Source organism: Mesoplodon densirostris, chromosome 8 (assembly GCF_025265405.1).
Source record: "Mesoplodon densirostris isolate mMesDen1 chromosome 8, mMesDen1 primary haplotype, whole genome shotgun sequence".
In the NCBI taxonomy this organism is placed as follows: domain Eukaryota; kingdom Metazoa; phylum Chordata; class Mammalia; order Artiodactyla; family Ziphiidae; genus Mesoplodon; species Mesoplodon densirostris.
Genome location: NC_082668.1, coordinates 81,044,928 through 81,057,376, shown reverse-complemented (window position 1 = coordinate 81,057,376; position 12,449 = coordinate 81,044,928). Strand labels below are relative to the sequence as shown.

The 12,449-nt window shown below is 33.3% G+C and overlaps 1 protein-coding gene across 3 annotated transcripts in view; it reads right to left on the bottom strand.

Annotated features, from left to right (window-relative positions):
- The window catches only part of SLC4A10 (solute carrier family 4 member 10), a 222,832-nt gene that overhangs the window by 122,262 nt on the left and 88,121 nt on the right, over positions 1-12,449 (bottom strand). For all 3 annotated transcript variants that reach the window (XM_060106607.1, XM_060106609.1, XM_060106608.1), the window contains exon 5: positions 5,408-5,568. In XM_060106607.1, coding sequence (XP_059962590.1) covers positions 5,408-5,568 — 161 coding nt within the window. The remainder of the gene's footprint in view (positions 1-5,407; positions 5,569-12,449) is intronic.

The window sequence follows — 12,449 nt, the reverse complement described above, 5'->3', positions numbered from 1 at the left end:
ACATAATCCTGTCTATGCTGAGCCAATCACTGACAAAGAAGATGGGATCCCCAGTTGGCTTAGACTAATCAAGAACTGTCCTTCACTGTGGAGTCATTTCCCTAAACCAGAGGTAGACAAACCTTTTCTGTAATGGGCCAGATAATAAATATTTTAGGCTTTGCAGGCCTCTGTCACAGTCTCTCTGTCACAACTACTCAACTCCATTTTTATAGCATGAAAGTAGCCATAGACAACACGTACACAAATTACCATAATTGTGTTTCAATAAAACTTTTATGTATACTAAACTTTGAATTTCATATAATGTTCATGTTGCAAAATATTGATTTTCTTTTTATTATTTTTCAGTCATATAAAATATAATAACCATTCTTAGCTCACATGCCTAACAAAATCAGGCAGTGGCCATATTTGCATATAGAGCATAATTTGCCAACTTTGTTCTATCACTTGGCTGTTTACAATGGAAAGAGGTAGAATGCATGTCTGGGAATCAGCCATAATGTCCACTATAATTACTTCCAAAGTCTCTTCCAGTTCTGAAAATGTATGATAGTATAGAATATTTAAACTTATATCTCAGTTTTTTTGAGATCAGTAGTTATGAAACCCTTGGATTAATTTGAACTAAAGGAAATGATAAATTGTCAACATACATGACTTTACACTGCAACCTTGCTAAGATGGAAAAATGTATATAAAATATGCATTATATCCTTCATAATAGGAGTTGTAAAGTAGATTATTCAGACACCAAAAGGATATCATCATACAGCAGTTTCATCTGTAAACCATGATATGTATCCCCAGTTCAATATTCTAATCAGAATAAAAATTAATCATGCAATAAAACATGCACATGGTTACAGTTTTTCATTCTTACCAAAGCACAATCTTTCCAGGCCTAAGCACTATGAAAAATAAGTCACTAGCTTCAAAGTTTTTCAGAGATAACGTAAGAAAGGATAATGGGCCATAATGGCTTTAGGCCCAGAGTCAAGACCAACAATCTCAGCAGGCTATGATGCCTAAATAATACAGTCCAGCCTGCCAAACCTCAATGCCAGGATCTGGATGATAAGAGAAGAAGCAAGAAGAAAAGGGATAAATCGGTCACAGTCTTCTAGCACTAAACAGGCTCCAGGAAAACTAGCAGCATTTGTGTAGAAAAACCTCAGAAAGTGAAAAAATACTTTTCATCTTAATCAGGCAATTATTTTATCATGATCAATCCATTTGACTATTGAATGAAAGCCTCTAGAGACCATGAGATTTTACAGTCTCTATATAAATCTCTGCCTCTTTAAAGATGATCATATAATTGCTTTGTCTTAAAAATCCATTGTCTTCAAAGATGCTGGGGGAGAAGTGGGCAATAGGGGGTTCTAAATTTTACAGTTTGGTTGACACTACTAACAGGAGTGTATGTAATAAAAATGTAAACTACCATAAGAAAACTTACTTTCCAGACCAAGAATGGTAATAGCATAGGCATTAAAAAAAATATATATGGCTATTAACATACTCCCAAATCTGCAGATTATATTCAGTGGAGCAAACTATGGATTTTTCCTTTGATGAAAGATTTTAAACAGCAAGAGTTGTTTTAATGAGTTGAGAACTATGATTGTTAATCTGTCCATGGTACTAACTTTGGTTTGGTTTTAATATCTTACCCTCATTGACAGCAATAGGTTAAAGTAGACACACTACAGAGGTAATGTTTCCATTATTAATCTTACAGTGCTGAATTTAAAAGAGATTAACATAAACCGTAAAATTTCCTATAATTTATATGAATATAATTGAGAAGCATTTTTAATACAATTAATCTCCATATCAGAATAAATCAGGATAAGGAAATATATCTGGAGAATTTTGGATTTGAAGAGTTAAGTAATATTTTGAAGGAAGAAGTTTAAATTTATTCTGAGTTCCTTAAAGCATTGGGAAATAGACAGTTTTAAATTAACTTTATCCAAAAGAAAATCCTACTTTAATTACACCAGAAATTCTTGACAGACCTGCCAGATACAAATGGGATTTTCTCCTGCTAAGTCTACAAAAAATCTCTTTAAAGAATTATTTGAGTCGATTAAAAACATATCAGAACATTGATATAAAAATCCTTGACCATTCTAAAACAATATCTGGGTCATATTCCTCTACTAGGAAATGTCTAGAAAACACTAAGATGCAGAGCCTGTGCATTTGCAAAGTACTAGGGCTTAGAGCCCTTAAAGATAAACTATTATATCTAGCTTTTGCAAAACAGAAACTAGTGACTAATACATTAGCAACTGCCTAACATATAGAAAAGTATGATAAATAAGAGGTGAAGAAAAAGTTCCAAATCTTAAAGTTAATCACTATGGTCCCAAATTATCATGAAATAGAATAAAACAAAATTTATGATTATAGATTAATCAAAAGAAATTATTCCCATTTCTGCAAGTGTTACTGTAATGTATCACTTTCTATTTATCTGTTTATAAAATGGAGGAAAGTCTCCTCCCTACCTCATAAGGTTTCTGTGATAATAAAATATAGTAATGGATGTGAAAATACAAAGTTAGAAGTCTTCAAAATGTAAAACATTTACTACACAGCTAAATTGTCACAAAGTAAAAATATCAATAAGTAAACAATAAAAATAATTACAAACAGGGCCTCCCTGGTGGCGCAAGTGGTTGAGAGTCCGCCTGCCGATGCAGGGGATACGGGTTCGTGCCCCGGTCTGGGAGGATCCCATATGCCGCGGAGCGGCTGGGCCCGTGAGCCATGGCCGCTGAGCCTGCGCGTCCGGAGCCTGCGCGTCCGGAGCCTGTGCTCCGCAACGGGGGAGGCCACAGCAGTGAGAGGCCCGCATACGGCAAAAAAAAAAAAAAAAAAATAATAATAATAATAATAATAATAATAATAATTACAAGCTATCAGAGAAAATGTATTAATGAGATTTTATTGAGGGCAGAAATAAATACTTTTGGATTAAATACACCAAATTAAAATTACTCAAAGAGAGAGAATCTCTTCTCATTAATGATTGAAAAGGAACCTAAGGAAACAACGATCAACACAGGTACTTGTAATCCTATTTTTCTACATGGTGTTAACTCTAAACTACTGACCTTTTCTGAATGGCAGTTTATACTGTTGTACACTGAAAATGGGACATTAAAAAAGTTGGTCTACTTTGGAGGCAGAAAAATACAGACTAATTAGAAGAGAAGAAAGAATACTAAAAACCTATTTGGGATATTGAGACTTCCACTGAACTACTTTCATTTGTAAGAATAGACTTAGAAAATGTAACAACCTTTACATATTCTACAGAGTTGAGCTTGGGGAAGAGGGCAGGTTTAGGGAAAGGAAGTATAAGTTTAGACAACAAAACCAAGCTAAGGTGGTAAACAACAGAGTTTTAGTCAAATTATAACAGGAGAATATTTCCTGGTAGAAATAAATTCCTAAAGAAAGCATTAGAAATTACATGTTTTAAGAAATTTAAAGCCTGGTAAAACTATGAAGAGAATTTTCTGAGGCTAATTTTGCCTGGTTGAGGAATTTGACAGCTTCATTACATACAGCCAATCCAAAACTCATTTGAATTAATCCATTTTCAAAGGTAATGCCATCACTGACATAAGTAGCAGAAATAAACTCCTTACTTTGGGCAAGACCTTTAACCTTCTGAGTCACTTTATTTATGAAGGATAACAATAATAATACTAAGCCCCAAGTTTGTTTTGAATATCAAAAAGATAGTTGTAGAATTACTAAAAAGAGCTTCCTAAACTGCAAAGTACTAGGAAAAACCCAGCCATTTCATTCACAATTAAAACATAAAAATTTTTATTGGGTATCAGCAATACCCCATAATGTAAAGATAGGAGATTGAATTTGATGGCTACTATACCAGCATTCTCAGGAAGTTTGCTAATTTCCATGTTAGTCATTTCTTTAAGTCTTGATTTAGTGTGACCTGTTACTGTATCCTGTGTTCTTCCAAAAAGTATACTGGATTTAACTTTATATCGTCGTTTAGCCTCTAGTTCTGTATTTTAAAGTGTAATCTCTTTATAGATGTTGTATGAAACTGAGGGGAGGAAAGCTCATCTTTCCTGTTTTTTGTGTGTGTATTTTTGTTTGTGCTTAATATTGTGAGCCAAAATTTCTCTCCATGCTTACTTTTTTTTCACACATATTGCAATGTATGTATGCCTATCAGCACCAACAACCAAATAAATAATTTTAAAGGAATTAACAACAACCATTTCAAGCCATCTCTTTCTTCAGACAGTAGTTGTAGTGTAATAGAAGGAACATGGAGCTTAAAGTCAGAGGCCCTTAAATGGAACTTGAACCATGAAAGTTTCAGAATTTCTATTTTCTTATTGAAATATGGGAATGCACTTACTTTATGAGGTTATTCTGAAGATTAAATTAGATACATTATTTTTCTAATACAATATTTTCTCATTTATGTGATCCAAAAACACACAGAGTGTTTTGGGTTTTTTTCCCATCTCTACAATATAATTAAGACACTGAAGTTTCTCTGAAGTCTTTCTACTCCACAAATAAATTCCACATGGAACTGCTTTTATTTTTTTCTGAACTAGGAATTTTTAAAACTGCCTGAGTCCTAGCTTTGTTTTTATTTTTAAAAACCTCCATTAACCATTTCATTTATACTCTTTCAAAATTAATTTCTGTGTCTTTTTGTATTATTTTGTTTTTACTAAAATGTTTGTCTTCCAGCTGAAAAGATATAGGAGTTCTTTGCTCTTATTTGCAGAGTAACAATAAGATGCTTCCTAAATATAACTGCTTGTGTGATATAGCCATAATAGACTTCTAGTACAAATCATTCATCCCAGATGCAAGCCATAGTTTCAATTATAAACTAATCTAAACTGCATCACTTGGCTTCCTCTGGAATTCAAGATTTTTAATTCAGTTTAAAATAAATGGCCATACCTTTCTGTTCTATTCTAAGCTAACATTTTTCCTAATTACTGAAACTTTTTCATTTGGCTATTTCATGTATTTGAGTATTGAAAAACATCAATCTCTAGCTTTATGGATTTTTCCTTCAATTTTCTAATGGTGACAGACTAATTACATATGATGGTAAAAAACGATATATGCCAAATGGAAACCAAGGTATATAGAGTCTTGTTCTAGACTTGCCACTGGCGTGTTAGACCATATTTCTTTGAGATTCAACTTCTTTTATCTTAAATGAGGTGGTAAAACAAAGTTATTTTTCAGGTCTCATACACTGATCATGAGAATTAATTTCCTAAAAGTCACACGTGTATAGAATTATAAGAAAAAGGGAATTACAAAAATCAGCTGTACCCATAAGTGTGAAATAGACTAAGGAGAAAAAAGGATGTACCTGCAATTTCTTCTAAAGTGTTGGCATGCATGTCCAGTAACACAGTTCCATTCAGAATACAACTTCTCAACTCAAACAAGCTGTGCAGTGAAAGAGTAGCCACATAAGGCTTGCTCCACCTTTCCCCTCCATCTTCCACATCTTCTTCAAACTTCAACCACCTATACAAATAAATATTATTATAATTTTTTTAAATTTGTAACATGATTTTATTTAACCATTACCCTGCTTTAAAATTATTCTTAAAACAAAGCACATTAAAAGAGGGTCATTCCAAGATGAAAAAAAAAGAAAGGGGGGTGAATTTTAGCCATAAGCATAAAACAAATGATTTTACTACCATAAAGACACTGATATTTATGGCACAAATATTTCCATAAAACATGCATTGCATTCACTTTAAGAGATCTCCCTTCAGGCATTAAATAACCTAATTTTGAAGTTTTCCCAAGTTACAAATAAATATTATTATCAGCACATTGAATATTACATTGTAGATGAATGAACCTTTATTCCAACAATAAAAGGTAGAAGTATAAAGCTATTCACATTACTTCTTGGTTTCAAGGATTTCAGAAGTAAGTAAAACCCAGCCCAAGTCATCTGGTTTATTTCATTTTAATTCCATTTAACAAACATTTTTTCTGTCATTGAAAGATATGTTTAAAACAAACAAAAACTCAGTTTTTTAAATTAATCTTTCTAGCACTGAAAAAATATATCAATATAAATGTTTAGTCAGTGGTCACAGGGAATCTGTTGTAGAACTAATAAAGAGAGTATACTTCATGGAAAGATAACGGTGGTTGAAAAAATGCAAAAGAAAATGAAATACTACTCATTCTTCTTTTAGTGGGAGGTCTTAAAACAATATTTGAATCTCTTGACAACTTTGCCCTTTGATTTTTAGGGAAGCTAGTATAATTGGGGGACTATTCTGTAGTAAAAATACTTATTAGGCCTGTTTGAATGAAATCTAGTGATTGTAGTCACTTCCTAGGGACTAAATCTATGAGAACTGAGCTCAGCCCCCATTCCCTGAGTGTTCCTGCCAGGGCCAGAGAATAGAAGAACCTTGATAACATGGTGCCAAATGGGAGACCACTGCCTTCTTGGAGTGAAATGAGTAGTAATATCTGAGATTGTTTCTCACTAAGATAAATGGAAGGGATAAAGAGAAATCGATGATTTTACTGCTCTGGCACTAGCACTAAATCTCTTATTCTTTTAGGGACTTGCTTTTTAATCTTAGTAGATAACCAAATTAATTCCACCATTTCTAATGAAGCCTAGCCTAAATGCCCCTCCTCTCTCCATCCCCCACCATTTTCTTCATTTTTTCTCTCCTTGTCACTTTTGCACTAACTTCCTCTCTCCATGCAATATCACTCAAACTTCCTATCTATACGATATTTTATCGCTGTTTTGTGTAATCAGATGATCCAACTCCAACTCTGACAGAGGACATCTTGTATAGTTAAGAACCAGTGTATCGGTCAGCTAAAAAATCTAACCAAAAGGGCTAGTCAGAAAGATTAGTGTGTAGAGTTCCAAGAAAGATAAAGACAGCTATGGATCTGTCCTCAGAGTTCAAGGACGAAAACGTCAGAAAGTAAAAAGGAAACTAGTAGGGAAGAACAGTTATGCCTGCCAAAAATTTACAGGCATATATTTATGCCTATCATAAGTTTAGAGAATGCTTGAAGGTTGAAAAAACTTATATTTAAGCACAAATCGCTGACAGTATCTCTTCAAATGGTGACAATTTTATAGAGTCTTTTTGTCTACACAGTAGGGAATTTTTTCATATTAGTGAATCTTAACGATTTTCACCCCTTTACAGGGCCATAATGCATCACAGATCATGGGATGGTCATTAATACTGCTCACCAACTATAACTAGTTCTCCCTCTCTTCTTAGTAAGGAGTAGGATATCACTACCTGGCTTTCTCTGAACTGGGTGAGGCCACCGTTGACAAAGAATTGTGAGCAGAAATTATCTGTGCCACTACCAGACTGGAGTTTTTCATTGCTAGGATGAGACCCTCTGGAGCTCTTTTTCTCTCTGTGGCCACCAGCTATGTTCAAGATGTAGGCGGTTCTATCATCCAGAGTCTCTGAGTAACGACTAGTGCAGTGGTGCAGAGTCTCCACTGATTCATGATGGACATGTATCATGAACCATAAATAAACCCTTTGTGATTTTAAGCTTTTGAAATTACAGGATATTTTTTCTAGCATAATTTAGCCTATCCTAACTGATACAAATTTTAGCAATTCATACCAGCATCAAGTTCCTAATTAGAATTAATGGTGAGAGTGAATATACTTTTGATAAATATAATAATCTAGTATTTCTTGCCAGGTATAAAAGTAAAGACATGGTAACATTGTGAATGTCAGTATCTCCAAGGATCAACCTCTTGACAGACATTTTGAAATGGGATAGTACTGTGGAAAGTGTATTGGACTAGTTGGGAATAAAAAGAAATCTAGGTTTTGGGCCCTACTCTATATCTAAATTGCTGTGTGACCAAGGGAAAGTCTTTCAACTTCTCTGGGCCACAGTTTTCTCATCTGTAAAATGATGAGACAAAGTCAACACATTCAAAACTTCTCCAGGATCACCTAGTCACTAACCTTGTCAAACCAGATCAACTCCAACTGTTCTTATTTTTCTCCAGAGTCTGTGCCCATTTTCTACCATAATACAATTACTTCAGTTGGATTTATGGACTTTTTTAGCTAAGATATCTTATGTTAAAGCCTATAGTGAAAACAACAGATTTAACATTTAATTTTCGTTCTTGTCTGGAACAAATCTCAAATTGAAAAATGTTCTGTGTTCTCTCCCTCTCATCTTTTGTTATCCACAGAAGGTGTACCAAGAGAGTGGATACAACTTTTATTAAATCTTCTGTCACCTTATATACTACTCACATATGACACGGTTTTTCAGACAAAAAGAATAAAAGAAGGGAGTCTTTACAGCATCACTTATGCTGGTGTTATTTTGACTGAAGAACCTTGTTAGATTTGAAAGCTAGTTTCCAGTCTGTTGTGTAGTAAAGAAGAATTAGGGTAATAAAAGGGTGTAATTTTGTTTGGGGGACTATAGATTTCTCATTTCTGGAGCTCTGGTACTTTCTGTCATCTTTCTATATAGAATTGTTACTAAAATGTTGTATTTAAAATTTTCACTCAAGAAATCCTGAAAAGAGTGTTGATACATTACTAAAAACCCATATTGTTTCTTAATTACTTAAGTATAAATCTATAGACTGATCCATACAATAATATTGTTTGTAAGTTATAATAACGCTAATAATAAATTCATTTTTAAATATCCACTGGCTTTTTGATCTATGCAAAATGATCCAACCCCTTCTTCTAAGGGAATTTATAGTTAAATTTTACTTCCAGATAACAGTGAAAATAATTAAATAAGTAACGAAGCATCTACATCATTTTATCTTGGTTCCTTTGAAAGGGAATATTTAGATTAATAATCTTAAGAAAATATGGGGGGGGGTGTACGTGTGTTTGTGTGTGTGTAAAAACCACCAGCATAATCAAGATACAAAATTCGTGTTCAAGATTCATGTCCATCACCACGAATGAGCTTCCTTTATATTCCCAATCTTCACCCTGTTTCTTTCCCCTGGTAATCATTAATCTGTTCTTCATCATTATAGTTTTGTCATTTTGAGGATGTTATGTAAATGGAATCATATAGTTTGCAACTTTTTGAGATAGATATTTTTTCACTAAAACACAATGCCCTTGAGATCCATCCAAGTTGTTGTATATATCAATAGTTTGTTCCTTTTTATTGTTGAAAAGTATTCCACTGTATGGATGTACAAAAGTTTACTTAACCATTCACCCACTGAAGGATATTTGAGTTGTTTATAGGTTTTTGGGATTACAAATGAAGCTGCTATGAACATTCATGTAGAGGTTTTGTGTGAACATAAGTTTTCATTTCTCTAGGATAAATGCCCAAGACTGTGATTGCTGAGTCACATTTACTAATGCATGTTTAGTTTTATAAGAAACTATCAAACTGTTTTCTAGAGCAGTGCTACCGTTTTACATTCACACCAGCAATAGCTGAGAGATCCAGTGTCTCTATATCTTCACCAGCATTTGCTATTATGACTTTTTTTTTTACTTTATTCTATTAGGTGTGCAGTGATATCTCATAGTGGTTTTAATTTACATTTCCCTAATGACTAATGTTGAACACCATTTTATGTGTTTATGTGCCATGTGTATCTCTTCTTTGAAAGGCCTGTTTTTTTGCCCATTTTTCCAATTGATTTGTTTTCATACTGTTGAACATTTAGAGTTCTTTACATATTCTAGATATAATATTTTTGTCAAATATATGATTTCCAAATATTTTCTCCCTGTCTGTAGTTTGTTTTCATCCTCTAACAGGATTTTTCACAGCAAAAAGTTTTTAATTCTGGTGAAGTCCAATTTAAGAATATTTTCTTTTCTTCTTTTATTCAAAAGATTGTGCTTTTGGTATACCTAAAAACTCATCTTCTAGCCCTAGGTCCTGAAGATTTTCTCTTATGTTTTCTCTAACATTTGTATAGCTTTATGTTTTACATTTAGATTTATGATTAATTTTGAATTAATTTTTGTATACACTGTGAAGTTTAGATTGAAGTTAATATTTTTTACCTCTATGTAGATCTCTAATTGTTTCAGTACCATTTGTTGAAAAGACAATTCTTCCTTCACCTTTGTCAAAAATCAGTTAGCTGTACTTGGGTTAGTTTTTCTTAGTTCTCTATTCTGTTCCATTGAACTACATGTCTATCTGAGAAGACATTTTAAAAACAAAAACTCCTTCCTTTAGAATAATTTCTTTCAAACTGGGGGTTTGATCTTTTAGACCAAGAATGGAGACTCTTGTGAGTTCCAAGCAGTTTGGATGGCCAAATATAAGTTATATGCATGGATGGTTTGATATAAGCATAGGTTTTATGAGTATTACAGGAGGAAACATAAGATACTTTCCATAAAAAGGAACCCACAAGTTACAAATATCAAGTTACTAAACATTTCAAGATTCAGTGTTTTATGCCAACTCCAGAATGATGCCAAAAGCTTTAAAAGATATTTAAATGAATATATTTTAAAGATACATAAGTATATCTCTCTTTTCTGTTTTTCATTCCATTTCATACTCCAAAGATAGAAATTAGCAGGTCTAAGAACACACCAAATCCTGTTTTAAGATTTGTAGTCACTGAATATACTGTCAGTTACAAAATGCCTGGTTGCAGTTAATGACCTAAAGTGCTGCAATTTATTCCAGTTTTCAAATAAACTCAGCTAACATTTGTTTGAATAGCAAGCCAAAGCAAACAAGAGTCTCACAGGCATGAATGAGATGTGACGGACAATGAAAAAAAAAAGAAATTGTAGGCCAACTGCATGACATTTTCTATGGGGGAGGGGTGGATTTAAACTCTGTTGAGATTATTTTCATTTCCTTCAGTATGTCTGTGTCTGTTTTCATCCATAATTAACACACTGGAATCTCTTTCTACTAAGCAGCAACAACATAAAATAGGTGTCTCCTGAATTCTTTGAGGATTAAGTTGATGATAATCTCCTCTACAATACTCATATTAGAAATCTACAAAATAAAATTCTTCTGCAAATTAGAGATAGATGATTTCTATAGAATTTAACTCTTTCTGTTTATTTTATTCTCACTAATTTAGTTTAACTTTTCTAATAATTTTTATTCTCTGATTCTACCCAAAAAGGGAGTAAAGGAGTTACCATATCATCCAAAATGATCGTCTTGGGGGAAGTCATGAATTCTCAAGAGAAAACATCCTTTTTGGGTGGAGTTAAGGATATGGAAGGTGAAGGGGGAACATGGTTAGAGTAGGGGTTGGAGATTAACATATGTAATCATAAAGTACCTATTTCAAGAGGAAAGGGGTATTAAAATATATCGAAACTTAGAGTTTATTGACATTAGCTGTTCTTAATTCAAATTATTTTCACACCTCACATTGCACTGAAAAATCCTGATGACTTGACCCTTTACCAATTTTAAATATCAAATACCTTCACATCATCAATAAAATTGTTTTGATGTAATAATCTTTTCCCACATCACCATGTATGTATCAGAGGCCTAAATGCTATCCCTTTCTTTGCCTCTGCTGAGCTCATTTGTGGGAAACATTTTTCAAGGGCAACCACAGTGAGTCAAGCATGTTGTCTCCACAACTGCACAGCTGTGGTATCTTTGGGTATTTTTCTATTAATAACATTATATGTTATTTATAAGCAGGACATTGTAATTGTGTTGATTTCATTAGCTCTGTCAGATGGCTTCCTCTAGGGTTTTTTAAAAGTGAACAGCTGGTTTTCACAAACATTTATTAAATAATTATTATTCAAAAATTTAGCTTCAAAACCTAAAACTTTGCTTAAGTTTTACTTGGCAACAACAGTGGGCATGAATTATTCAAGATGTGATATGTGGCAGGTGCAATGTGCTGATAAAATTATTTATTTCTACTATTAGGGTAGAAAATTATTAATCCCCCTGGAACACTAATCAAAGAAAGAAGTACTTCAAATGGTTATGGTAATGACTTATTAGAATTAAATTGCATTTGAAAAATCAGATGGAGTCATGAATTAACTAAATTTAGTTTTGTTAGATGAACTAGGGCATCAAGAACAAAATTACTTCCACCACTTTAAAACCTACTCCATTTCTAAGTCCTCAGTAAACACGTTCTGTTCTTCCCTGACGTGTTGTGTCTCAGCCAAAATTCATCTACTCTCCTCTTCAATGTCTGTTACTATTTTGATTGTTCATCAGATGTCTCCCAAACCTCAAATACCTGCACTGTGCATAAGGTTCCAGAAGCAGGGCTAAGAACACAGGTCCTATCTAACAACATCAGAGAATATTAATAAGTAACTGGGTCACCTCTCTCATTCTTTATAAATAAACAGCAACATATTTTGATGGCTTAGAATAAACATGTT